We start from the raw sequence: 27907 nt of genomic DNA on the forward strand, positions 1-27907 counted from the left end.
GCTTATCTAACTGCAACCGTGACCATCAGACCGGATTTGGAACTGATGCTTTGTGATAAATTATGGATACCTGATTTTTGTCCCCAAAATGAGTGCAGAGCTCTGAAGTTTAACTGATGACACATGCAGGCTCCATCCCTGCAATGTGGGTACACTGACACAAATGGATGTAGTCTTTTCTTACTCCACGAGGTGGTGCCAAACCTAACATCAGTTTCCATTGTCCTACACAGTTTACACAGTGTTCACAGCTAATAGAGCAAAGCCACATAAAAAATAAGTCAAACAAACTGTGTGTTAAGAACAGGCTAGAACTGTTACAAAGTGGGACTGAAAAAGACATAAAGAGAAAGATTTGGGATCTGACAAACACGATCAGAGTTCCAGATATTAAATCCACATCAAGTGCATCATTTCTGTGTAACAAAAATGATGCAGACATCCATCTGGTTAGTAAAGCTCTGTGGTTTAAGGCTGAGACGGCCAAACCCTTCACTCCAACTCCAGTTCAGCCACCAGTCTAAAAGACAGAGGGCATTAAATGCTGTAAAATTTCTAAGAGAAGCAGGTAAGCTTAATCAGTATCGGTATAAAAATGGTCACAGTAGTAACTGTTGGTCTCACAGCTGTTTTGGTCTTATGGTGCTACATGAAACAATACTAACATGTTGAATATTCTTCACAATAACAGACAAAAAAAACAACAACACACGAGTACGTGTGTGTCTTCCTGGGTCTTGTGAATCAATTAATGCCTCGCTGGCTGCATCAGTCATCAAACTGGGCTGTGTGTGATCTGTGAAGTAAAATGAGTTTGATGGCCCTGGATCACGGATGGATGCATGGATCCCGTACGTAGAAGCAGGTGAAAAATATTCTGTCAAAACAGCATACAGCTCGTTGCCATGGCAGCGTCTGCACTTCCCCCTACCTCTTCTGCCACCGTCTGTGAGTAGGCAGCACCGTTCAGGATTAACTTGGATTAAACGTCATTTATTCAGCACTTCTGCTGCAACTTCCTTACGTGTGTTTAACAGTGTGTAGATTATATGTTAATTGTACATATTAGCTGCTCCCAGCACCTCTACCTCCCCCACATAAAAGGTGTGAGGGTGTAAAAACGTCCCGAGCTATTGAGCATGGACAGCAGATGTTGTAGGTTCACTCACAGGCTGCGAAACTACAATAATAAGCTCAGATCTGGCAAGTCTGTGTTCTCAGTTGTGTTGAGATACTTTAGTTCAGTCAGTTCATCAAAGAAATGTGTTGTGATTTCACAGTAATCAATAATCGACAGCAGAAAGTCTACATGTTGCTAATTTTGTAAGTTCAGATTGTTTACTAATAATCAGTAGGTTAATAGCAGCATTTGAAGGCTTTCAAAGTCCAGTTTCAATCACCAAAATACTGTCTGAAACAAAACATAAATACATTAAACACTAATGAAATATGAATTGGGCCTCACGGGGCAAACATGCATTGTTTTTGTGGAGACTGTTGAGAAAATGCATTGTTTGTAACAGTGTATTCTGAAGCTCTCTGAGTGCTCAGTCAGACTGGGAGAAGTGCTCTAAAAATGCCAGACCAGCTCCTCCCCGTGACTGATCAGCCCCTGATCGTTACCTGACGTTGTCGTGCTTTTGGATGTAGATCTTGTGAAACATCATGTCTTCCTGCTTGGCGTTTATGTCAGCTTTCATCTCCATGGCAACATGGCGAGGAAGCACTGAGAGCAGCAGACGTTCCTGCAGGAAAGAGAAGGAGCCGTAAGTTCAAAGGTCAAGTGAGCGTGTTAATAGATGAGGATTGTAGCCACATTACGGGAGACTCAATCTGAATAAGTAAAGAAGGAAACGCCGATAATTTAACGTTGATTCCAATTTGCCAGTGCGAGCTCAAAGTCATTTAGAGAGGGCCGTGAGAAGCTTCAAAACTTGTCACTTCCTTAGTGCGAACTGAGAATATTTGTCCCAAGGTCATTTGTGGTTGTGCTGATTAACTTGCAATATAAAATCTGGACATTTTGTTCCCATTGTTCAAAAATAATAATAATAATAATAATACAGTATAACCTTCAAAATGCCAAAGACAGCATGACCTCTTTCTTTGCTGCTATGGCGAAAAAATACGGGCCATACTCTCAACAGCTGAATTACAGACGTTATCAGGTCATGACATTTTGAAATGCATGAAAAGATGAGCTGCATATTTTTACTTGAATGTCAGGTAAAAAATAATAAAAACCTATACCAAAACAAAACAATAAGCAGTTTTAATTCCTTCATTGTTGGATTGCAGGTGAATGACGTGAGAAAATGAGCTGCAAGACGAGTTTCAACCTGAACAAATTTAATTTAAAATTATAAATGAATAGTCTGTACTGTATAAAAATGTCATGCTAAATTATTAAGGTGACAATAATACTTCTTCACTAAAGATTCTCTCTCACCCTGGAGCTCATTTCCTTTTCTTTCTTCTTTTTTCCAATAACCATCAGTTCTATATCAGTCTTTGGCTACGCATGCGTCTCATGTTTGCACAGTATCGCCTAATCTCTTTGCACCACACGCTTCTTGTTTAATTGTTTGCATTGTTGTTTAATGGCGGCTGGCAAAAAGCTTCTAAGTGCATTAACGTAATCTTCTAGTGGGCATAGGACACCACTACAGGGAGAAGGTAAACAAGGGCAAAAGCGATATTTTAAGACAAGAAATAATCACAGAATCATAACTTGACTTTGAACCTGTTAATATTACGACCATCCCTGTGAACACAGTTCCTGTCTACTGTTGATTGTTCGATATAGCGATATAAATGTGTACTCACTATAAAACTTTGTGGTGTTTGACATAATTTTGAAGCACATCATGGGTGGGATGACATTATTATATGTGAAGCATTTCTTTAATAAAAAGTTTGCTTGATTTAATCAAACAAACTTTTCTTTTGTCACCAGAGCTTTCTCTCTCTCTCACCTGCTGCTGATTTTCCCTCTGGGAGTGGAGGCGAGCCTGGATGCATTCCCTGGTCTCCTGAAAGGCTTGCCTCTGGGAACCCTCAGCAGGGTAATGGGTGCACACGCCCACGATGTTGGTGCAGGAAAAGATCAGCACGTTGGACACTATCTGTGGAAGAAGGTGGGAGTGAGAACAGGGTTTCCATGTGAGCCAGGGATGAAACGCTCCTACTGTTGCTTGTCATTTCCCTTTCTCCCTACAACGTTACTGAAAACTGACTCTTGGCCAATCAATCAAGAACATAAGTAGATATTTTTTCTTACACTATAATATAATGATTCATTTGAGTCCCAGTAGGTGCAGCTCACTTAGAGTGAGCTATACAATACAGACAAGTGAGGTCAAAAGTAACCTCCCAGTATAGAGGAAATGTCTTTTGGAGGAGCGAAACACAAAATGACTCAAACAAAATACAGAGAATACACGTGCGTGCTACTTCATCTCCTCAGGTCTGGGTGAAACTTTGGTGCCGCGATATGAAAGCAGTGTTTCTTCATTGCACCTTTGTGTCACTCGTGAGTCGCGCGTCTGAAACTGCTTGTTCTACTCGCTGTACAAGACTTGCTAACATATGACGGCCAAAAACAGAAGGAGGCACAGTGCTAAACTCGGCGGGATTCCTAACTCAGTGTGCATGCAGGTGTTATTAATATTATGCAAAACTGCACCTGGCACAGAGTTCTTAAAAAAGCAACGGAAACAGCACTAGCAGATGGAGAGGTGTGATCCACACAAGCTAAAAAGAAAAATGAAGGGAAAATATGTTACAGTACTTAAGAGTATTAATTCTGCAAGTAATGTCTGGAAAAGGACTTTTACACTCATACAATCATTCACCCTACAGATTAATTTGCTATTGCTATATTTCTTATGTTTGCTTTCATGGAAGAAAATTGTTAGTATTTAAGTGGAATCTTTTCTTTTTAAATCACATTAAGAAACTGTATTTGGTGTGCAAATGATTGCACAGTCGTCAGAATATTAGTTTGGGCTATTTTCAGAGTGGGGTGGTGATTAGTAAGACGTCACAGCGAGAAGGTCCGGGGTTTGAGTCCACCATCTTTCTGTGTGGAGTTTACATATTCTCCCCGTGACTTCCTCCCCCCACAGTCCAAAGACATGCAACTAGTGGGGTTGAGTCAACTGGTGATTCTAAATTGGCCGAATTGTGTGAATGAGAGTCCCGCTGTCTCTCTGTGTTAGCCCTGTGACTGAAGACCTGTCCAGGGTGTAGGTGTACCCTGCCGCTCGCCCTGTGCCAGCTGGGATATGATTCTGAGAATCCAATAAATCCAATAAACTATAAACTTCTTAGTAAAAATTCTTAACTTATGACCAAAAATGGCCTCATGAGGTTATAGTGACCTTGGCCTTGGAATATCACAATTTTTTTATCAGTTCTTTGAATCCAAGTGAATGCTGTATCAGCTCCAGAAGAAATTCCCTCAAGGCAGGAGCGACAGATGGACAAACAAAGAAGACATTTAAAGAAGTCAGTGGATAAGCTGTCGACTATTTTCTGACTTTTTATTGACCAAATATAGTCAAATATAGTTATAGTGCTAATAAAAAGCTGCAGAGGGGTAGAATGGTGAGTTGCGATAATGAGAAAGTGAACTATGGAAATACATAGCTGATCAAAACTTTTAGTAAGTATGATCTCAAATATGTAGTTAAAGGCAAACATTTTACACGAATATTAAGTGTTTCTTTTTTAGAGGCTAAATGAAAATGCAAAGTAAGGATATTTACACTTTACATATGCAAAAGTGACATAAACGACTTGAAAAAGGTAGAAAGCGGTGTATATTTTCCACATGTGCCTTTGTTTTCCCTCTAAGAGCAAAGGCACTCTTTGTTTCCACGAGCTCCACTGATGCACTTCCTTCTCCTTAGGCAGGACTGAGGTGTCACAACCTGCTTTTTTGACTTTGACACAGCTTCCATCAGATTATCCACCTAAAACCCCGACAAGGCGCTGTCTTGTTTCTGATTAGAAGATTCAACAGAGGCCAACTCACATGATCCCAGTGTGAATGTTTGCATGTGATGAGGCAGAGATAATCAGTGTGTTTATCAGTGGCACTGCACTAACACAGGGACAAAAACAACACTTTCCAAAGCTGCCATCATAAACGGCAAAAACGTACAAAAACTAATTGGTGGTTTTAAACCCAGATCTGCGCTCAGTGTCGAAGACCACGAGAAAGAGTTAACACGGTTAACGCTTGTTAACCGTGTTAACTGCCTCTGTTCAGATAAAATTTGCATAAGCCGAGTCTATAAAAGTTTATCTAACGTTTAACATGTAACATCGTCCTGAGAATACCCAGACATTTTTAAGGCACCTGGTTTACTGCTAGCTTTCTGTACCCTGACTTAAAAACAAAACACAAAAAGTATTAATTGTTAGTCATGGAAATGACTAACTGGGCTTTTGATCATGCAGGATAAAGACTTCAGATCGTTTGCCATTGCTGCTAAGTCACAAGATGAAAGGAAATTTGACATTAGATGAAAGTAAAACCGAACCTCTTCAATATGGCTATTTGCATTATTAAGATACAACATCCATCCTCTAACCAGGCTTTCAGCTTACGCTTACACAAACACTGACACATGTGTTTTATGATCCCTTTGTGAACGGGATCATAAAGCAGTATATTAAATCTCTACTAAAGCTAAAACAAGTAATGAGTAATGACTCAGAAATAAAGTAAGGTTTACAGAGAAAACTGATTACTGAGCCGCTGCATTTAATGCAAGCTTACTGTAGTGACACACTGTCCAGTTATGTTCCTAGCATCCAACAGTTAGTAGAACAGGAGAGAGAGCTGTTCATCTGTGGGAAACCCCGTTCTGAGGCACGTTTCCACATCTAGGCCTTAAGAAAACTCGATTTATTTTATTTTATTTTTTTTAATTTACAGGAAAAAAGGCGTCTCCGGGTTTCATTGACTCTGTCCAAGTTTCCACCTATCAAACAGCTTCGCAAGTTGCCGTGTGCCCAAAGCACCAGTGCTAAAAGACATTGTTTCCATTCAGTTGCAGGCATACAGTGAGTCCTGGGACTGGCAGCCAGCAGCAAGCCACAGCCAGTGGGCCATTCTTTTCTCAGAGTTATTTAATGGGTTGAATCAGCCAGCTGAATCACATTAACACCACAGGCCTCAGTGTTGCCGGAACAAACACAGCACGTCTTTATCAAGTCAAAAACCCCTCAGTAGGTCTCCATGCAAAAGAAAAAAAAAGGGAAAAACAACCAGACTCATAAGGAGGAGTGGCTGGCGGAAGGCAAACCTGGAAGTGACCCACAGCCAACAACAAAAAAAAGAAAATGAGGCATGAGACATGAAAGGTGCTGAATTTAGAAAAGGTTGCTCTTTGCCATTTCTGCTTCTTGTCTAACTGAAACACTGTTTAGATGAACTGGACCAAACCAAAGAAGACTAATGACTTTTTAGATAAAGTCAAAAGTTGAGAAGTCCTCCTGCCCACAAAGGTTTGTTTCCCATCATGTTCCAGCTACTGGTCTTTCAGCTTTTTCTGCTGATCCTTTATCATAAATACTCAAACTGTTACAGTGAATTACATCGATAAACTTTACTCAGTGCATGCATATGAACATGTTTAGATGTTCCTAAAACCTTTACAGAAAAGCTGAATGAAAAAAAATGAACGAAGAACTGAACGGATTTTATGATCCAGTTGAAAAAGTCTTTTTTTTTTTTTTTATCCAAACCTTTCTTGGAAACAGGTTGTACAAGACTAAAGTATCACATTTTGCATTCAAATTATTATCCTTCTTCAACTAATATTACTGCATGCAAAAATAATAATAATACAAATTTTGTGCTACAAAACCTTAAACCTGAGAGTTTTTCAAAGACCCTGACATCACACAAGTGAATACGGGTGTATTTGACTGCTGGATCGAAAGCATTTCATAGCAACCATTATGTTTGTGAGCCTGAGAGGGTCTCGTTTGCATAACAAATGTGTCTGAATTTACAGTGGAGTGAGTACTTATTAGCTGTACGAACAATTGCCGTGTAGCATGAAACCCTTGATAGCTGAAGCCTCACTGCTACAGTAGGGTGTCGAGATCTGTATGTTTCCCAACACTCTTGCTAGGAAACGCGTGTTGCTGTTTGAAATTTGACATTTAAAAGGTGGGCTCTTGCTACCTGTGGCGTAGCTGGTTAACGTCACTCTAATTATGATTTACTTGAAGCTAACCAGCCAGCTAAAGCTGCTCATGGATCTCCACGGAGCCCTTGTAGCATCCCGCCCCCCACACTGCCATAGAAACAGCACGGATCACATAAAGTCTTTCAACAGGTCAATAGAAATTTTCCCCAGCGGCAGTCTTATTCTATTAATACTGCCAGCACTCACCCAGACCTTATTTGGAAACCTATGGGCTTTTCCTCACCACAGAGGGAAAGTGAGAGTGCAAAAAAAAGGAAAAAGAAAGAAAAAAAAGGGATCCCATGTTTAAAGCGGAGCTCATCCCCAGGGAAGAACACAGACATCTATCATCTAATAACTACAGAGGAAAACATAGCCAGCCTAAACTCAGCTCAAAGCCCCCACATGATCAAGGACCTGTGATGCTGCCGCAAGCAAGACGCTAAGCATCATCACACAACAGGCAGATTTCAAGCTAGGTAAGAAAAAACAGATAAGACACTCCTGTTATATCCTCGTTCGAGGGATCAGCTGATTGATGGAGGCCACTGCAGCAATCAGGACCAGTCAATATACATGTTGCATGTAGACAACACTCAATACACTCAGTGTGTCTCTGTGAGGTCTCATTTGTAAACAGGGCCAAGCGGCTCACGAACACATTATCACAAGAGGTCTATAAAACAAAAGGAGAGATTTATGGGAAATCAGATGCACAGCATGTGATTTACTGCATGCATAAATGAACATTTTACAGTTTTACAACTATTGCTAACTTTTCCCAGAAAGCTGCATTATTTTTGAACTGATTTCATTCTGCGAGAACAGTTTCCTAATTTAAAGATGATTGAAATTATAAGAATCTTTTCAAAATTTCTAGGAATCAAACTGGAATCAAAAGACTTTTTTCCCCTCCAGAAATCAAGTTCAGATGGATTTTCTTCACGTGACAGAATGAGCATCACAAGATACAGATGACACACAACGCAATGTGAGCAGCGAGCATCTCTGAAAACCAGCGACAGAAGCGAACAAAGACCTGAAGATGAGCCCTTTAGTTTAAAGTCCTGATACAGCATCAACAGATTTACTTTATTACTTAAATGTGCTTAAACTACAAGGTGTTTTTAATACTTTGTCTACTGTCTAATGGGCTGTATTTGGGTACAGTTGTTTCAATATTTGCACTAAAAACTATTCGTTTTAAACACTGGTTTATTATGATTGTAGTGAATTTTGTTGTCCATGTCATTAATTTTTAGTCACTAGCAAACTGAGACTTTGAGCTGTTTTTCTTGAATGCAATACATCAAATTGAGCATGAGCACATTTACAAATATATACTAAATATATAGTTATTAATAACTGCAAAATCATTACTGGAAAACTATATTATCAAACTGCAGTCTTACTCTTATCTTCCTCTTGTTCCAAAGCATCACATGTTCATCACATGAATATGTTTCCTGTATCTTTTGCAGTCATAAAGCAGAAACATCATTCATTTTATTAGGTTGACAGTGAGGTAAACCAGCAGGAACAAACCATACAAAAACGTTATATTTTCTCTAACTTGGGTAAAAGCGGTGCAACGATATCACCAAGAAAAAAGCCAACCTTAGACATTAGTGACTGCACATGCGATGCATGCATAACTTTTACTTTTTTTAAGTAGGTGATTAATAATTGCCAGCAGAGGCCATAAAAACTGAGTAAGATCTCGTAGGCGTCAATATTTACCCACTAGTCTCCCACACCTATCTTTTTTATTGCTTCAGAGGTGTCAGATTTCCTCTCTACTCGTGAGTTTTAGCTATGCTTCTAGTAGACTTTCCATATATGTTCATGTATTTCAAAGATACCTGATATAGTGTTTGTAGCAACAGCTAACATCCAGCCTTGACCAAAATGATGTTTTTCATGCACTGTTTCAGATCCATTTGACTTTCTCTGCAACTAGCGCTGGTGTAAGGCAATATTTTGGAGTAATGCAAAGATTTGACATAACATAAGCACAACTTCACAGAATTTGGCAAAGAGTACTATAACAAGTTTGGTTTCGATGGCAGACACTTTCAGTTCATCTCATAGATGTGATGCCTTTGTAAATAATGTGATGGGATAAAAAGCAAATTGATTAAAGCTGAAGAAAGGTCCCGAGTGCGTCAGCAAATGGAACAGTGGCAAAATCGAAAACCACTAGTTTAATTCCATCTCATCCAAGAATGCTTACTGTACCACTTTGCAATGCAACAGCAAATAAGCAACTGCAGCTTCTGAAGGGAAAGTAAGCTGCCAAGGAATTAGGCAAACTCAAATGTGCTATAAGGAGCAACAGAGCTTACTCAAGCATTCTGGACACCAAATAAATCAATAAATAAACTAGTGATTTACTCATATTTATGATCACTGAGCACAGATTCATTTTAAAATTCTAATTATTTTGAGGGAAAAGTCAGCGAAAGGAATAAACAGTCTCACTGCCGTGAAACACTGTAGGTCTAATTATACCTTTAATTATGATTAAAATATCATATTACCAGTTTACACCCCCTTTGGTTAGAACACTGAAGTACATTGTGTGCTGTAAGGATAAATGCAGGTCATGTGCTGCATGCTGATTACTGTGAGCAGCCCGCTGCCAGCCTCATTCTGCAGGGCAGTGTACAAGAGGGTCTCTCACGTGATAGCCTGCAGTTGTTTGTTGCTGGATTTCCCCTCAAAAGCTGTCAGCTGGTACATTAATGCCTTGGTAACCAGGAACAGACCTAAGAACCAAACTGCATGGACCAAAGACAGACTTTGTCACACCAGATGCAAACAAATGCAGACAAGTAAACGCAATTCGTGGTGCATAACAGTTTTTCTTTCATATGAGCTGCCGTTCATACGCATGTTTACAAAACTAAATTTCGATTTAAAATTAAAAGCAACTATCAAAAAGAAGTTCTTCAAATTCATAATCATGAAGGCTACAGCTGTGAATTGATCAACTTTCAAAGTTGTGACAAATAACGACTTTAGCAGCGTTTCTGGAGAACACATTTTTGCCCTCACAAGACAGCAAGCAGCCGGAGAATAATAGGAAATATGTGAAAAGAGAAACCTGCAGTGACAGACAGACGATTAGTCTGGAGCTTCTTCAAAAAAGTGAAGCTGCTAAGAGAAACAGAAAGAGTACAAAAAAACAATATTACACAAACTTCATGAGCACAATGTGGACTATTATTTGAAGCCTTAACCCTGGCATCTTTGGAGTTCTTGTCTCGTTTGGGGGGGGATGAGAAGCGCAGGAGTCCTAAGTTATCAGCTATATCAGTGTTAGCTATATTTGTTACCAAAGTGCATCCATTATCTGCTACACTTTTTCAAATCCTTGTTTAGTTATGTACAGGCGACGCACGTTGCTGCCAGTGCCCACATGATCTAATTACCAGTTATACATTAAAATGCAAATTCTGTGCCTCAGCTTTAAACAGGTGAGGTATTTAAAAAAAAACATCCTCTGTACAGCTGTCAAAAAAAGAGAAAACAGAAGCTTTTTAAATTGAGCATTATAACGCACCACTCTGTGGGGGCTGGCTTGTATTTGGAGCCAGTCTCAAGTGTTTCACAAGATGGTGAAATCATCACGTGGGCCACAGAGGTGGATATAAGGTTAACGCTCTCAACAGAGTGGAGCCTTTGGGCATAACGAATGACAATTGCACACCTAGGCTGGGGTGACAATAACTGCTTGTCTCTTTGGTCAGCTGGACTCTGATGAAGATACGGCACAGCTGAAATGTTAGCCTGTTTGTACAATTACAGGCTGAATTAATCACTGCGCTGGAGTCTCGCTCTCTGAGAACAAGAACAGCACTTCATTTGGAGGCGCTGATGGAGCATCACAAGCCACACACTCAGACATGAAAGCTTTTCATTGTTTTAATCCCCTTCCCGACAACTCGACTTAAGTCTTGATAGAGACTCGAGAATCTGATTCTGAACTCGTGTGTGAAAACACCCTTCATCATGCCTCTTGCCTGTCCTTGGACTTCCAGGGTCCCGGCGTGAGAACATCTCTAGAACCTAAAGACAAATTCCAATATAAACAGAATGTGAAGTGTAAGCCATTTAAACTGAGTTAGTCTCCAACTGCAAACAGTTCTGGAGTTTTTCTTTAACACACTGCAGCAAAATTGCTTTCAAGCAGCCCTGATGCTTCACAGGAGACGCTGAACTCCTGGTTACTGAAAGGTCATCATGTGAGTCATGCCTTTGAAGAAGAAAGACAAGCCCACCGATGAACAGAAGAAAAAGCATGTTTAATTTTTCATCTCACGCTTCAAAAGAGAAATGACAGTGAGGGGACACTGACTAACTGTAGATTCTTCCAAATATAGCGTCTGGATTTTAACGCAGGTCATATGGGAGACAAAGCTGTATGGCAGTCTTTGATGTCAACGCCTTGCACTCAAATCTATTCCCCTGCAATGCTTTGAAAACTCTTGCAGGAAACAAATCCATTTTTAATAGCAAGGTATGTCAGCTTTGATGAAAGGAAGAAATGACAACGCGGTTTTCTTTGGCTGTACAGGTTTATTCAGAGCCGTGCAGTCAAGGATTCAGACCCCATCTTACCTTAAATGCTTCCTTATGAAATAGTCTACAACAATAGCGCAAATATCCGGTAACATCCCCATCACCTTATTACTGGAGAAGCCATGAGCTTACATAGAAAAAAGAGAAATGGCCTGAGAAGGCGTCCCCTTGTCTGCCTCAATGATAAAACACAATGAGAAAGCCTAATGTGTGTCCTGGGACAGCTGGTGCTGTAATAATACTTGTCATGCATTCTCTGGGCTATTGCCACAGAAACTGTTTTTCAGACAGATACATGGCAAACCCTTTCAGTTTGAAAACGGAGAGTGATGTGTGATCTGCACAAATGCACAAAATTTAGAAAGTACAAGATTACAACATAGAGCGTGCACCACATTAGCAGAGAAGTCTCTGGTACTCTGTGTCAACAAAGAAGGAGTTTAGGAACAGTACTGAGCTGAGTCACCTGTGTTTTTGATGAGCTCAGAGCCCGATGTGCAATCGCTCGAGTTACATCGGTACAATAGAGGAAAACAGGAGTTGATTGAAGCTGAGGAAAACGAATAAAGCATGAGGCGCTGCACCACCAGTGTAGACGGATGGATTGAATCAAACGGGAGCACAACTGCTCAATCACATGACAGAAATGTGTGTCTCAGACGCTTTCTGTGTAGACGGAGCTTTCAAATTTCCTCTGAATTTAATGAAAGAGTTGAACATTTTAGCAAACGCGCTCTTATGTCTACAAAGCTCATCTCAAACAGACCGTAAGCACTTAGGATAAACAGTGGAAGCAGGAGATAACAGGTAGAATAACTGCAAAGACTGTGAACCAGCTTTTCTAATCTCACCTAATATGCTGTGCTTTCACAGGGATTTAGATGCTGAGGCTCAGACAGGCCTCATGTATTTAACATTTAAAGAGCTATACAGAGCTTTAGTGGTGATAATAGAGACTTAAAGTCAGTAAAGAGAAGTATTTATGCATGAATCTGCTTTTTACAGTCGATAAATGCCATCCTGTTTCATGTTACTATAAACACGGAGATTACATCTATAATGGAAACTGCAAGACAGATGTCAGCGACGATTCTATTTCCACCACAATAAAGATAACGGCACTGAGCTTATTATTCAAAATATATTCACAACATGCTGTCAAATAAGCATTTGCAAGCAGTGAATGAGGTGGTTGTCGTCTCTCTGCACGTCTAACACTCAGGGTCATCTTCAGTTGTTTGTGGTAACTCATGATATCACGAGTGGGCCTTATTGTATCAGGTTAGAGTATTTCCATTCAGTTTCAAGCATAGCTGGAATCTAAACAACCCAGGAGCAGTTGTTCAAATATACAGAAAAGTATGTATGAGGACACTGCTGTGGTTATGATTTGTATTTTTGTGTGCTCTGTTCTATAAATACACATTCTCGTGATATATGTGATTGAATGTAACCCAGAGAATGGCTAAAGCATGCTGGACCTTGATTTTCATAAATGCACATGATAAGAAAGTAATTTCCATGCAAGTATGCAATTGGACATGCACCAAATGTACTTGAAGCCAAACATGTGACTGGACACATACTGCTTTTGTCTTGCATACACAACTGAGCAAAGCGGCTGAAACGATTCACAGATCACAGTTGTACCCCAATCCTTGAGTTTTAGTCGAGTTTGATGGTTGGTGGATCTCTTGGTCCAGACTGAATTCTCATTGGATTTACTGTAATCAATTTTGGTGGAAGTGATTAACTGACTTTTGATGATCTGCTGACTCTGACGATCCCTGGATTTTTGCAAGAAGGTTTATTGCAACGTCAAGAAGTTGATCCAATATCTTAAGATATCTTAAGATATAAAGGTGTCCATGGCATAAAAGCACAGGGCTGTAAAATAACCAATAAACACTTCAATTAAAAAAAAGAAAGCAGTCATTCTTGCAACCTGTTTAGTGGATAAATTACAAAATCCTAATTTGGTTAAGCTTTCTTTTATTGTTATGGATACGGACAAGGTCTTCTATGAAAACTCACAGACTGGTGCACTGAAGTGAAAAACAATGCAGACAGACGCTAGACAGTGAAAAAGTGCGTAAAGTGGCTAAAAACAGAAGATCATGAGGAATGGGAATCAAATCAATGAAATCGATTAGTTTGCTTATTTGTTGGTTATAATAGAGTCGTAGGGTTTGGTTGCGTCCCCAAAAGGTGTGGCCAGAGCAGAAAAAAACCCTCCAAATGCGTCTACCTTTTAAAAACATTTTTGTTTAGTGAGCAGCCATAAATCGTAGGACTCCACCTACACATAGGTGTTACACCTGGGAGTTCAAGACAATCTGAGCAAAGAACGAGGAGTAGAAAGGTACGGACAAATAAAATTCCAGCTCCATGTTTGGTTCCCAAAGTGGCCAGCCAGAGCATGAACTCTGAGACCTGTATGTGTTAGATGTGTTGTGTATAACTGCGCTATATCCACTTGGTTCACAGTTTTATCTACACAGCCCCGTTCTTCCGTGTCTGCTAGCGGACAGTGCTGTCTGAATGATCAAACACACCCACGCTGTGATTTCCACAGCGCCAAGCCAAAACAGACTGGGAGCCCTCAGAGGCTGTTGGACTGAGTCTCGGTTACAACTGGCCTGTTCAGTGACAGTTTACACTGTAACACCTTTCAAAATATGCCAACTGCACTGCTGAGCCTGCCAAAACCCTTCAGACTGTTGTTCGGTTGTGTCAACATTCCCTCGCAAACATATCTCCACATATCTACAACTCCATATCTGCAAAATACCAAGTGAAGTGTGCCTGGTACAAAAGAGGAACTTTATAATGACCTTTTGGTGCTATTAAGATATCGTCTTCTTTTAACATAATTTGAACAGGGCACCACTCGTAAAGCTTCACCGCGTATGATCTCAGGCATATCTCAACACCATTTGCACTTCCACGCTGAGAGGCAGTCGTTCTAAAATTGGCAAGGCCGTTTGCTTCTTTTTAATTTTTTAATTTAAAATGTGGCAAGCTGTATGTAGGAAAGCCTTAAACCTCTACTGGACACACACACACTTACATAGTATTACATTGCGTACCAGGTATATGATATATATAGTTGACCACAGGACTTTAATTCATCAGCCTGAATGCAGATTTGATGTTCTTCCTGCAGCTGCTTTGAGGTAAAATGATATAGGCTCATTCAGACACTCAGAACAATAGAACAATCAAACCATCTGCAACAACAGTGCGTTTGTTCTGTAATTTCTCACAGTTCAACCTGGGAATTAGAAAGACATAATCAACATAGCAGAGCAGCAAAATGTCAAACACATCTTGATGTTTTCATGAAACAGCCTCAACAGCTGTCTGAAGACTTGAGTGCTAGACTGATGGCTGGGTAAAAAGGAGGTAGTGTTCACCATTTATGGAGGCAGTAATTGCTTAATTTCATCTTATAATGCACATCTGACACCTTTTAATAGTTTGATAGCACCATGTGTCAGTCTTGCGGTGTAAATGAAACCGGGAACATTATGCATTATTCAAACCATCCATTAGTGTGCATTATTAAATGTAAGTAAGTAAAACTTTATTTATATAGCACCTTTCTAGATAAAAGATCTCAAAGCGCTTCACACAAGGATAACAAAGAATAAAACAAAACAGACAACAGTTAACAAAATGCAAATCTAAAAAGATGTGTTTTTAGTTGTTTTTTTAAAAGAAGCTACTGAGTCCAGAGATCTTTAGCTCAGTGGGAGTGAGTTCCACAGTCTGGGAGCCACAGTGGCAAAAGCTCTCAGCCTTGTATGATGAATGACAAGCAGACCCTGATTACATGACCTAAGTGACCTGCTCTAGATTCATTTTAAGGCTGGACCCAAGAGCTGTACTTTAAAACATAACGCCTGCAATTCCGGGATCTTCGTTGGAAAGCCGTCGAGCAGGATTAAATTTACAAGCAGAGACATGGATCAGGGAAGCTCTACGAGGATGACAGCTAATTCCATAACCTGTAGCCCGTGAGCAGCTGTATCTAGCTCAGCATACAAAGCAGCAGACGTTCAAACTCCATCCATATAAGGCCAGGTGGGGAGACTATGAGCCTTATCACACCCTGTGTTCCTTTACTGCTCTGCCTCACAGTCATAACACATGTGGGCCGCATCGCTGGAGAGGGATCAGAGTGCTGAGGCTTTTCTTTGACAACCAGCCACAGAATAATGATAACCTCATTGCTGAAAGACAGCTCTTCTGGGCCCGATTTGGACCATCTGTAATTTCAGAGCCAGTTTTAGCTCAATGTAGCCAGCCCTTTCTAAATATAAAAAAGAATAAACAAACGTGCAGACACACTCCTCTCTCACTCGCTCTCTTTCCAGTGAGAATAAACACACCCATACAACAGTTTGTTTCTCTCAGGGGAAAAAAGTATCACTTTGTATTACTTAAGAAAGCAGTTTGGTAATTGCAAATTTTAAAAACAAATTTAAAATTTAAACCATAGTTAAGGGACAACCAGCTTTTATCTGCTTTTCTATGTTTGAGCTGTGGGTCAGCTGAATTTTTGCAACACCGTGATCAGCATTTGTTACTATTTCCTGACTACATTAAACATTGAAAAACAAAACTCTATAAAAAATAGCTTCTAATTGCTGTAGTGAAACAGTTGAGAGAAGTTTGGCTGACTGTCACATGCCTGGTTACCATATGGGACATATGTGTCCCAAATGCTTCTGCTTCCCACCAGTACTTGCAGTGGGAATGCTTTCCCATATCCAGTCTCTGTCATGAACTCTCACTACAGAGCAGACCATAAAAATAATAATAACAATAAAGGGAAGCAGGAGTGAGGCTTAATAACATGCAAAAGTGGACAGCACAACACTAAAACAACTGTCTTAAGCAAGATTTCCAGATAAAATATATCAAGACTGCTAGACATAGTGTATCTCTAAACAGGCTTCATTATCAGATCTATACGTATCACACCGAGCGCAGTTTTTCACACATTGCACTGGTGAGTCATCTGTAAACACCCCAAAAACAAAACAACAGCATATTTTTCTATCTCGATCCTTTGGCGATGTGAAGACGGGATAATATATTTGCATTCATTACTATTGATAATGAAATTATTTTCCACAATTAGCATAATGGCACATAATGGGCTCAATGGGCTCTTCGTGCCACCTTGACAATGGCAGTCTGTGTGGTGCGCTACACAAATGTGCATGCAACAGCACTCTGTGTGCGGCACACACACTGTGCGAACAAGGTCAGAGCTGTGCGAGCTGTTAAAAAATGATTTGGTAATAGTCAGTATAATAGTTAGTAGTTAGTATGATGCTGTCAGTGGTTCAGTTTACATTGTACTGTTATTTCTAACATTGTACTGTGTTAATGTCCATAAAAAGGTTATTACTGATACTGAGTGTATCAGTAATAATAATATCAGTAATAATAATAAGTCTTTCCTTCAGGCTCGGGTCCTCTACCAGAGGCCTGGGAGCTTGAGGCTCCTGCGCAGTATCTCAGCTGTTACCAGGACTGCGCTCTTTTGGACATCTTCCTGATGCTGCTGTCATTCGGTAATTATAAGAATTAAGAACTTCAGGTATTTTAAAGGAAAGGAGAAACAAATTATGCAAATGCTATTTTAAGTATTAGAATACAGTATATATCCTAATATTATATATAATAATATAATATATTATATATAAAGTAATATAGTATATTTCCCTCTCTTACATTGTCAGTATACTGTACATTTCAGGCATGTGCTATTTTATGGGGTTATTGTGGATTAAACTTGTCTAACTTCCATGTATTTTACAGGAAAGGGGACACTCTTTATGAAAGCTATGCTTGAACAGTGACTGAAAAAAAAAATTGAAAAATGACTTTGATCCATCATTGTAAGGCAGCAGTCCCCAACCCCCGGGCCACAGACCGGTCCGTGAGTCATTTGTACTGAACTGCAAGAGTTGAGGGTCGGGTGTGACATTTATGGTTTTCAGGGTCTTTATCGTTTTCTATTGTTATTTTTTTATCATTAACTCGGTTTCCCTGGGTCTTTTCCCATGAGTTATAAATAAATCTTTGTTTTTTTGGTACCGCTACTGGTTTTATTTTGTTGTATTTATCAGCGACACCTTAAAGGCCGGTCCGTGAAAATATTGTTGGACATAAATGATCTTCCTACGGCTGAATGATAGTTAAACTTCACACCGTTCTTGTTTACAAAAAGATCGGCGACCACACTACACACCCACAACAACCAGAGTTTGACCACATTAACAGCGTCACAACTCAGTTTGCACTTGCCGAAGAAAAAATAATGCACAATTTTATATTTAACAGTAGCCTCCTGTTAATACTTTTCTACCTTTAAGGGTAATAAAGCCTTCAGCTGTAAACAGAAATTTTTTTTATCACTAAACAACTTTCCTTTAAAAATACACAACAAAAAAACAGCAGTTTGTTTATAGAGCATTGTTAGCTCTCACTGCTCTGATCAACCACATTTCTGGCACCAACACAAGCTGTGATTATCAAACTCTATGCTCATGCAGGAGCACTCTGGCAACATTGACTTAGCAACAAGTGGATAAAAACAGTGGAGCAACAGATAAGCCAGATATTGAAATATGAGAGAATATTGGACATAAATTCACAAACAAAGCTCCGAATACATGATAATGTTACACAAATATTGTGCAATTTGCTCTGAAGTTCGCCAGAGTCCAAAACACATTTAATGTTGGTTCAAGGGATTTATTTGTGCGCTTAGTGCAAATGTGTAAACACGCTGTAAAACAGCAAAAGGGCACACTACAAATGAATTAAACACAAATGTGGTCCTGAAATCTGAAAAAAGGGGAAAACATGGAATCTTTCCAAGGATCCACAGTGTCCAGTCAGTGGCTCTGATTACACTTGGATACATATGGCCAGGTAGAAGAACAACACAGTAAATCCAACCGTTTCCCTGGATATCATGCACTCTGGTTGTTTTACACATAAGGTTTGAGACACAAACACACACACATACACACACACATCAGAATACAAGTTGTATTCATGAGGTTCAACCCGGGACCCGATTCCTCTTCCAGCTGCAGCTATTATCAGCACGGAGATTTAGCATCTCTGTTCATGGAGTGCCTCTGATTCATTGATTATGAGGCGAGCCGGCAATCCCCTATGCAGCTGGCAGAGAGGGATACTCAACTAATAAAAATGGATGTGGTGAAGCACGCACGGTCAGGTCAGAAAAAAACAATACACCATGTCCCCATTTTATGCTGGGTACATTAAAACACAACTGAGCTGCTGCTGCTATTTATAAGCTATTCTACGGGCAAAAATAAGTCACTATTCCCAGATCTGTGCACTTAATCTGTCTGCCAAAGTACACATACAAACACCAGCGTAGTGCCTTAGTGTACGAGGACTCTTCTAGGAAACGGGCACAAGCCTCTAGGAAACAATTGCTCATGTCACGCTCCAGTAGTTATTAAAACTGATTTATTTGGTTAAACAGCAACAGAACTGCAACATCCAACAGCAAGCATCTGTGCGTGATGCCAAACTAATGGAAATAAACACAGAAGTCAAAGCTTTTTTTCCCACATTTGGAGATACAATTGTAGTAACTAACCAGCATTCTGTGTATCAAAGTAATGAACATCGTATTTTCTTAGTAAAGTAGTTTAAAAAAAAGAAAGAAAAGAGGACGTCTACAAATGATAACCTCGAGTCTGGAGATGCACTATGCAGGAACAGGGGAACACGGCTGCAAATGACAAAATTGGACTTTCACATGCTTCAACTTCCATTAGTACTTAAAATGTCACCACAACTTCTCAAAGAGACCGCATATAGCAGCGGCCTTTTGAGTTGTATTTTCTTTCTTTATTTCCGTAATTTAACATCAGAGACTAAAGCTACCACCTGTTGTACTCACAGCTGAATGCAAGAACTATGCAGACTTATTCTATTATTGTCCATCTAATCTCCTGTTAATTGCAGACAAATAAGTGTAGGCTCTGCAAGGCTGGGGGTAGTTTAACTAGTTCATCATTTTATGCTTTATTACTATTGAAGCTAAGCAATATGGTTGTTTAACGTCGGGAATCGTGAGAATTCACAAGAAGCAGCATGTGTTTTGAAACCAGCGAAAGCTGCAGTACCTTAGGCTCCAGTTTCAGCTGTAGCTTCTTGTGTAGTTCACTAAACTGCAAACAAATGACTTCATTTTCTCCACAGCTCTGTTTTAACTTTGCTGAAAAGATTAATGAATAAATATCCTGCTTCAAATTGAGCCACTGAGTCACTACTTTGTATTCTGCTCTCCCATTCATATGAAATTCGCCTTCCTAATTCTGAGCGTACCACCAAGAGGAAATAATCTGCAAACTCGCTGATGGCCGCGTTACAGATAAGTGTAGAAGTCGGCATATTTATGTGGGGATATTTTTAGAGGTCACTGACTTCATTAAATCAATCACTCGTTCCTAAAAGGAAAAATAATGATAGGAAGGAAACATCTACTTACTTTCCATCATGTGAAAAACTAAGCTGTCATCAGCAGGCAATAAGAGAATGAGAAACGCACATTAGCTGCCTGAGAGTCTCTCACTATAGCAAGTCATGAGAGTTTGCAAACAGGCTCAACCTGAAGGGTCTTTTGCCACACACTAGTTAATAGTGTGTGGCAAAAAAATAAATAAATAAAAAATAATAATAAAAAAATATCAAATTTATTTAAATGCAGTATAAGCGACATTTAAAAAAAATGCACTGATATACAGAATCATGCTAAAGTTTTCAGCACTTTGCACCAAATTCCTCCTGCAGAGTCAAGCAGAAGCAGGACTCCTGTAACAGGTCGTATTGATCCTACTGAACATTTATCCACCACATAATTTTTCTATGCACACTCACTTTACTTTTACTCTTACCTCAATGGTTTGAGCAGCATGGTACATTAAAAACAAGAAAAAAATGAAAGACATGTTTTTAAATCACATATGCATAATCACATGTACAACTGATTTTCCTTTATCTGAACCTCTCTGGGGCTAGAGTGATAAAATACGAGTGCAAGGGGGAAAAACACTAATCTGTAGCTTTTTATTTATTTCTCAGCCCACTACAAATTATTCATCTGTAATACTAGAATACCTTTAATATGTGTCACAGTGCTCCTGTGCATCTCCGCCATTTCTCCTGGTCCCCTTTTGTTTTTCCTCTCTCCCCCTCTCTCTGTTTGTGGGCTTGCTGCTCTGTGTGTGGGTGTGTTGACCTACTTTGCAGGATCCTCTCTACCTTCTCCTGGACGCACCTGAATCAATCAAGCACCTGCAGATCATCTGACAATCAGCTGTCTGCTATTTAAGCTGGGTTCTGACCTTCAGCCTTTGCCTTAGTGCTGTCTAACTGTGGTAGTCTTTACCTTCTCTCGCTGTAAGTCTCTGGTTCGGTTTACTTGTTGAAGATTTCTAATGCGTCTCTAGCTGTGCCTAGGACAGTCCAGCAAAGTTATAAGAGAGTGCCTGTTGCTTAGCAGCGTTAGGAGATTCTGTTCAGGAGACTGAGAGGATCGGGGACTTGCATACACAGAACCTTCCTTCCATTGGATTTTGGTACATATTGGACTTTAGCACTATCTGCACCAACACTAAATAAACTCACTGAACAATCATTCCTGAGTTCAACCTGACAAACCATGACACAAAGCGAGACACTGCTTTCAAACGCAAACTCCTGCAGTCTCCAGGTCCTTTTTAAAAAGCGTAGTCGTCATCACACTAGTTCGCTAATGGGTTTAAGAATGCATTTTGGCAAATGCAATTCCTCTTTTGCTCTTCACACATGTGCAGCCAACGCCTGCTGAAAAGGTCATGGATTAATAGAAAGCTTTCTGATCACAGATTCTGCACATCCACATTCATTTATCTGTTCAAAGATTACAGAAACTGGAACTGGCAGGCTTTAGCTTTAGCATTGGTCGCCATTAGGAAACGTTTTGGTTTCAACCAGATTGTGATATGAGGTCAAGTAAGTGAGCAGAAGCCATGGATCCAATGGAATATTAGCACTTTATAGTGCTTTTAACCTCCGCGCGCTGTTTAAAAGGCACTTGGCTCACATAAAGTTAAGATAAACTGCTTGAAACATGGTGCTCCTCTTGCATGAGACATTTTATCTGAGAAATGTTTACTTTTCAGCAAACAGTGCTGAATTTATCTCGATGGCAAAACTAATTATTGTGTTTATTTAGATGTCAAGAAACACAGTTACATTATCCAGAACGTTTGAAAAAGACTAAAAGGCCTGAGGCCACTTTACTATGTTGTCTAAATCTTTAGAGACAGAAGTGGTGAGGGGAAAAAAAAAAAGACAAATTAGTAGAGCACGGCATTGTGATAGTTGTGTGAGGATATTGTATCAATATGGGGAAACCAAATATCGATATTCTATTAAATAAGTTAAAATACTCTTGGAATAGCTGGTAGCTCGGATAGCCTTCAGATCTGAATTGGATTAGATGAGAATGGATGGAAGGATTCTTAGATTACTAGAAACAAGAGGGCTGGCTGGTGTTTCTAATGAACTTTTTCACATTCTGCAGCCGATTGCAACTTGTGGTGAGTAAATCGATGGGCAGTAAAGCATTACTGTAATCCGATTACTTTTTTCAAGTAACGAGCAAAGTAAGGGATTAATATTGCAAAACAGTAATTAGATTACTGTTACTTTCCCGCAAGCATGCTGCGTTACTAAACCGTGATTTTGTTTGTAAGAGTGTCTCTTGACAATGACATACGAGTGTGCGACGTCCATGGCAGCAACAGACGTGTGTAGATCAACAATGGATAATGTGGAGTGCGGGAGAGAGTACGACCATGCGGCGTTTAAAGCTCGGAAGTACTGACATTACTTTGAGTTTGAGTCCGTGAAAAGGGACAAAAACATTGGCGTCTGCTGCACAGTGAAACTTCAAATCTGAGCAGCACCTAGCACGCTGCCACGGGAATGTGAAATTCACAGAGAAACCCCCGGATCCTCCCACTCACATGACCGCTGCGGCACCAGGCAAACCTCCACCCGCCCCACTCCTGCTAAACAGGTGACAATAGATTTAAGAGTGACAGGACTTAGTGCCGTTGAATCTTTGATTTTTATCTATTTTTTGCTGTGTTTTACTTGCATCTATTTGAAAGACTGAGTGTATTCACCACTTCATCTTAACTTTCTGTGAGCCAAGTGCCTTTTATTTTATTTTATATGCTGGAATGTGCAGAAAATAGGTTTAAATGTTAGACACATTTCTTCAAGTCAAAGACTGTTGCATATAATTTCATTTTTGATTGATGGAATGTGCATAAAGTTAAAAGATTAAAACTAATAAATGGATCTTTAAAAAGAGACTTTTTCACTTGATTACATTTTCTATGACAGATTATTCAGAAAAAACAGAATTGAGCTGAAAGGTCTGTTGCTTTATAGCATATTCAGGTTGTGTATCGTGTTTTTAAAAAGTAACTAAGTAATAAAGTAACTAATTACTTTTGAAAATAAGCTAAAGTAATGGGATTATGTTCATGGAGAAGTAATCAGTAATTAGCAACTAATTACTTTTTTCAAGTAACTTGACCAACACTGGGCATAAGGCTGTGCGATATGACCAGAATCTCATATCCCGATATAAGAATTCTATCGTCCCGATAACGATATAAATCACAAAAATGTAACATTTTCTGTAAATTCTGTGAATCTCGGGCAGCTCGACTTGCGGGAAGTGTTTCCAGCTGCGTGTCGTGTACCTGGACTCGAGTGTTTTAACCGATGCATGAAACGATACATTTTTAGACATAAGTTGTAACGGTCGCCGTTTTCTTTGTGAGTATTTATTACACGGCGTGCTGCGGGAAAAAAGCCTGTTCTAATGTTTGAGTCTAAGGTTTATTTTTTAGCACCTGGCGGCTCTTTTTTACTTCTCATCCGTAAATAATCTGCTCTTTCACGTGATTCAGTTTATTTTGAAAAGTCTCAACAGGATCTTGAGCTTTATTGTGAAAGGTTTATGTGGAACATAAACAAGCAGACACGCGATGCTGTTACCCTGGCTTGTTACCATAAGAGAAAGAGAGAACTTTAAGAAATTAATATAGCCACTACAGTGACCATTAAAACCATGAAAAAATATTGCCGTAAACAGTTTATTTTGTGACACCACGAAACAAATGATAGCGTAAAATGAAACGATCGACGTTTTTATATCGTCATCCGATATATATCGTTATATCGAACAGCCCTAACTGGGGGTGAGTGATAGGAGGCAACCTTTGTGAAAACAGTCACTTGAACTGACTGCAGTCACTATTTGTGAGATTGTTGATTACAGTTTAATTTATAAATGCAGACAGATGCCAAAATGTTGCCATCAGTCTGAATGAGTCTTTGTAACTGAGCGCAACTGTAGACAACAACAGATATGTGATTTTCTACAATTTATCACAGTTAACTGCTGTTTTATCAGAAAAAGATTACATTTAGTCAGCACATCACAAAATGTTAAAAAAGTGCAATAATATAGTATCGTGAGTTAAGAATTGCAATTCTACACAGCAAATTGAAAAGTGTTAAATTTTTTGGTGTTAATAGTCTTCTTGCAAAAGTAGAGTTAATTTTACTCTAAGCAGAGTCACATTCTTTTAATGTAACTCTGAGGTGTAAAATGATAGTAGTTAAAATCGAGTGTTAAAAATGAGTGTTTCTAGGTCAAATCTGGAGGTGTTACAATGGAAACATTAACTCTTGACCTCTTAACTCTGAACTCCTACAGGGGCTATGACACCAACAGAGTAAATTCACAGACTCCGCCCCCAGCACGGCTCCAATCGAAGCTGAAGTGAAGCCGTTTCAGAACATTTTGCTCTACATATTCGAGTTGTTTGCCATGCTTGGTAAGTCATTTTTTCAAAGATTGTTTCAATTATTATTATTAGCTTTTACTTCTGTGGTTCTCTGGAGTTGAGACAAAGCTGTGTGAAAGGCATTAGCCATGTTGCTCGCTGATAGCATAATATTCTGTTTTAGCTAGCTGAAAGGTATTGTTTGCGGGCAAATACCACAGCCTTGAAAAAAAGCTTGCATGTGAATTTTCAGTCAAACTTTTGGTCAAATACACCTAAAACAATGTCTAGAATGTGAAATGTTGGTATAATGGTGCTACTTGAAGCCTGAAAACGATCGCCCATAAAAAAAACAAACGAGCAAACAGCAGTAGCAGGCGTCCTGACTGGGTTCTACGTTAGCATTTAGATCCCTCCAGAGTTTTGTGCACACGGTTTAGGTAAAAATGAAAAAGGTTGAGGTTTTACATTTAGTTCAGTATTACCTGGCTCAAAGAGGATTCCTTTTTTTTTACTGTGCTGCAATTGTTTACTGGATTATTTGTGCCATTAATTAGTGTCAACTAATTTTTATTCGATCTCCGCACAGGATATGCTTGTGAAGATGGAATATGGGGGAGAGCAGAAGTGCGTTGAAGTTCCACAAAGGGATGAATGAAGGACATGCATATTGTATTGAAGAAATAAGTGTTGAGAATGCTGTTATTTGCATTTACCAGCTCACCTATGTCAGACCTTTTGATAAACACAATTCTAATGAAAGTGAGAACATGTATACTGTTACATCTTTCAGAAAATGTTTTGAAATTGTGGTGCACAGTTCAGAATAAATGTTTTTCAAAAACCATTGCATCTTTTTAGTAAGTGTTTATTTCCAAAAGAAATTTCTAGAAGTTCAGAACAGTAAAATTCCCGCTTTTTAGAATGAATTAGAAGATAACTCTTACGTAGTTAAACTAAAATACTCTTTGAGAGTTAATATATAAACTCTTAACACCAAGTGTTAAATTATCAACTCCAGACAGATTTGGTGTTTAACACTAAATCAGAGTTAACGTACCAACTCTCCAAAAAGAGTTAAATTAACACTCTCTGGTGTGGACCCATATAGACACTTTAATAGTGTTGAAATCAAATCCGACAGTGTTAATTTGGACATGCTGGATTTGCTGTGTATCATGGGGTGTCTAGTAATTTCTACCTCTAAGAGACAGAGTGATACTTTAGAAACAAAACAGTGACTAAACCTGTAGCCTCACAGTTTAGACAAAACAACAACACAATGCAACCGATCGTGTCAGTATGTGCTCTGCTCTGTGCCAAATATGCAGCAGTGTCACTGGCTGAGGACTGACATCTGTTGTTGCAGAAATTCTGTTATCAGTGAAAAACAATAGAGCGAGCAATGTCACATGTCGTTTTCTTTGCTAACACTTCATCAAGAATAATGGTTCCCCCATCACTGAAGAGCAGATCAAAGAACTGGTAGAGCTTTTATTAATCTAGCACAAAGAACCCTCAGTGTCAACAGTCCCATGATAAGAGTCCTGAAGGAGAAACTAAAAGGCACATGACCAACTATTTTTAAGGTGTCGAATGTATGAGGCTAGCAAACTAATCTGTGGAGAACAGGCAGCGGAAAAGCTCTATCACAAAAACATCTAAGACTCTGGCTGGAAACGCTGGATGTTTTCATGGTCTATCTGCACTTTGTACAGCCTCTATTACTAATTACCAAAAATGACTGGGAAAGGAAACCTGCTGTGACTGTTAGAAAGGTGTAGATTAAGAACAAAAAACATATTCAGTGTCTATTTGATAGCATACAGCAAGTCGGCGATGAAAGCCGCTAACAAAATGTAGCCAGAAATGACGTGTCCTCACAGAAGCAGCATTTATATAAAACCTTTTCATACAGCACAACACACAAATGACCACTCTAAGCTTTGAACCAGAAATTACTGGACAAACTGAAGTAGAACTGTGGGTATCAAACCAAAGACATAATCTGCACTTATATCTTATGATTCTTCTGAGTAACTGGATCACTCAGCTACACAAACCGTAATCCCAGACTAACACTGGATCTATACTTTTGTTTTGAATCTAAACCATATATCTAGGCAGCTGCAAAACCCTTACTAAACTGTGAACCTACCTACCTAATAAAACGTTGCAATCAACACAGCCGCACAGATATGAATTCTCACAGCAACCAATCACAGGCTCTACATATCTTCTCCATCAGGAAGTGGGATTGCGAGCGCTGTCACTCGTTAGCTTTTAGTATGCAGAGGACTGCAAATGTGTTAGCTTCTGCACAGAAACCCTAAGGAACAAACACCTTTTGAAAGGTGAGACTCCTTGGAGTGTAACTCATTCTCCAGTTTACTTGTAGTGTCACCTATGCCAGTATAAAGGCAGAAACAATAGAATGTGTTTTAATGTCACAGGAGATTCAACGTGTAGCCAATAAAGCCCATATTATGAAGAAGGCGTGAGTCCTTTTAACCTAACTAAACCCCATTCTCGCTCCACATCTACCACTTATTGTATAACTACCTTTCTTTTCTCTGATAAATCTTCATGTACTCTTCTTTGTTTATCGTGTGGGTAAAGTTTGGACAGCTTTATTGCATCTCAGTGACCTTTAGACGCCTTACAGAGAAATGGAAAGCGTTTTACTGATAGTCTAAAAAAACTACAGGGTTACATCATCACTTTAAACCATCATCAGTAAGTTATGCTAACCACGCAAATTACCACAGACTCAACAAGGCTGAGACATAAAATAACATTCTCATGTCTGACAGTAACCAAAGTAAACACACAGAAATGTCCCATGAAAGCAGGAGAAAAATAGCTCATTGAATGGAGAGGATTTTTATGTCATTTAAATTTCCCATGCCAGCATAATCCTTTAAATTCTATGATCCACAAAGCTCCGAATGCCTCTGACATATGAGCTTAAACTGTGAGCTATCAGGCAGGTGGCAGCTATGGTTAGGGTTTCCTAGATTTTGCCCACCCAATCAAAAATTATTATTACTATTATTATTATTATTTTTGGCTTTGTCGTGGAAATTCTGTTTCCAGTGGGTAAAATAATTCAACACATATTCCACCTCCTCTTTTTAAACAAACAGAGGTTGGGGTGGCTGTGGCTCTGGAGGTAGTGCAGGTTACCAACTG

General features: G+C 39.3%; 1 protein-coding gene across 2 annotated transcripts in view; it reads right to left on the reverse strand.

Moving 5' to 3' along the window:
• Positions 1–27907, reverse strand: part of adcy5 (adenylate cyclase 5) — a 92089-nt gene that overhangs the window by 44105 nt on the left and 20077 nt on the right. For both annotated transcript variants that reach the window (XM_085248677.1, XM_085248676.1), the window contains exons 2-3: positions 2976–3125; positions 1624–1745 (exon numbers count right to left, since the gene is read on the reverse strand). In XM_085248677.1, the coding sequence (XP_085104803.1) occupies positions 1624–1745; positions 2976–3125 (272 nt within the window). The remainder of the gene's footprint in view (positions 1–1623; positions 1746–2975; positions 3126–27907) is intronic.

The sequence above is a fragment of the Mchenga conophoros genome, linkage group LG16 (assembly GCF_057382185.1).
Source record: "Mchenga conophoros isolate Kocher_MC1m ecotype Shallow Benthic linkage group LG16, M_conophoros_male_GT1.1, whole genome shotgun sequence".
NCBI classification, from domain to species: domain Eukaryota; kingdom Metazoa; phylum Chordata; class Actinopteri; order Cichliformes; family Cichlidae; genus Mchenga; species Mchenga conophoros.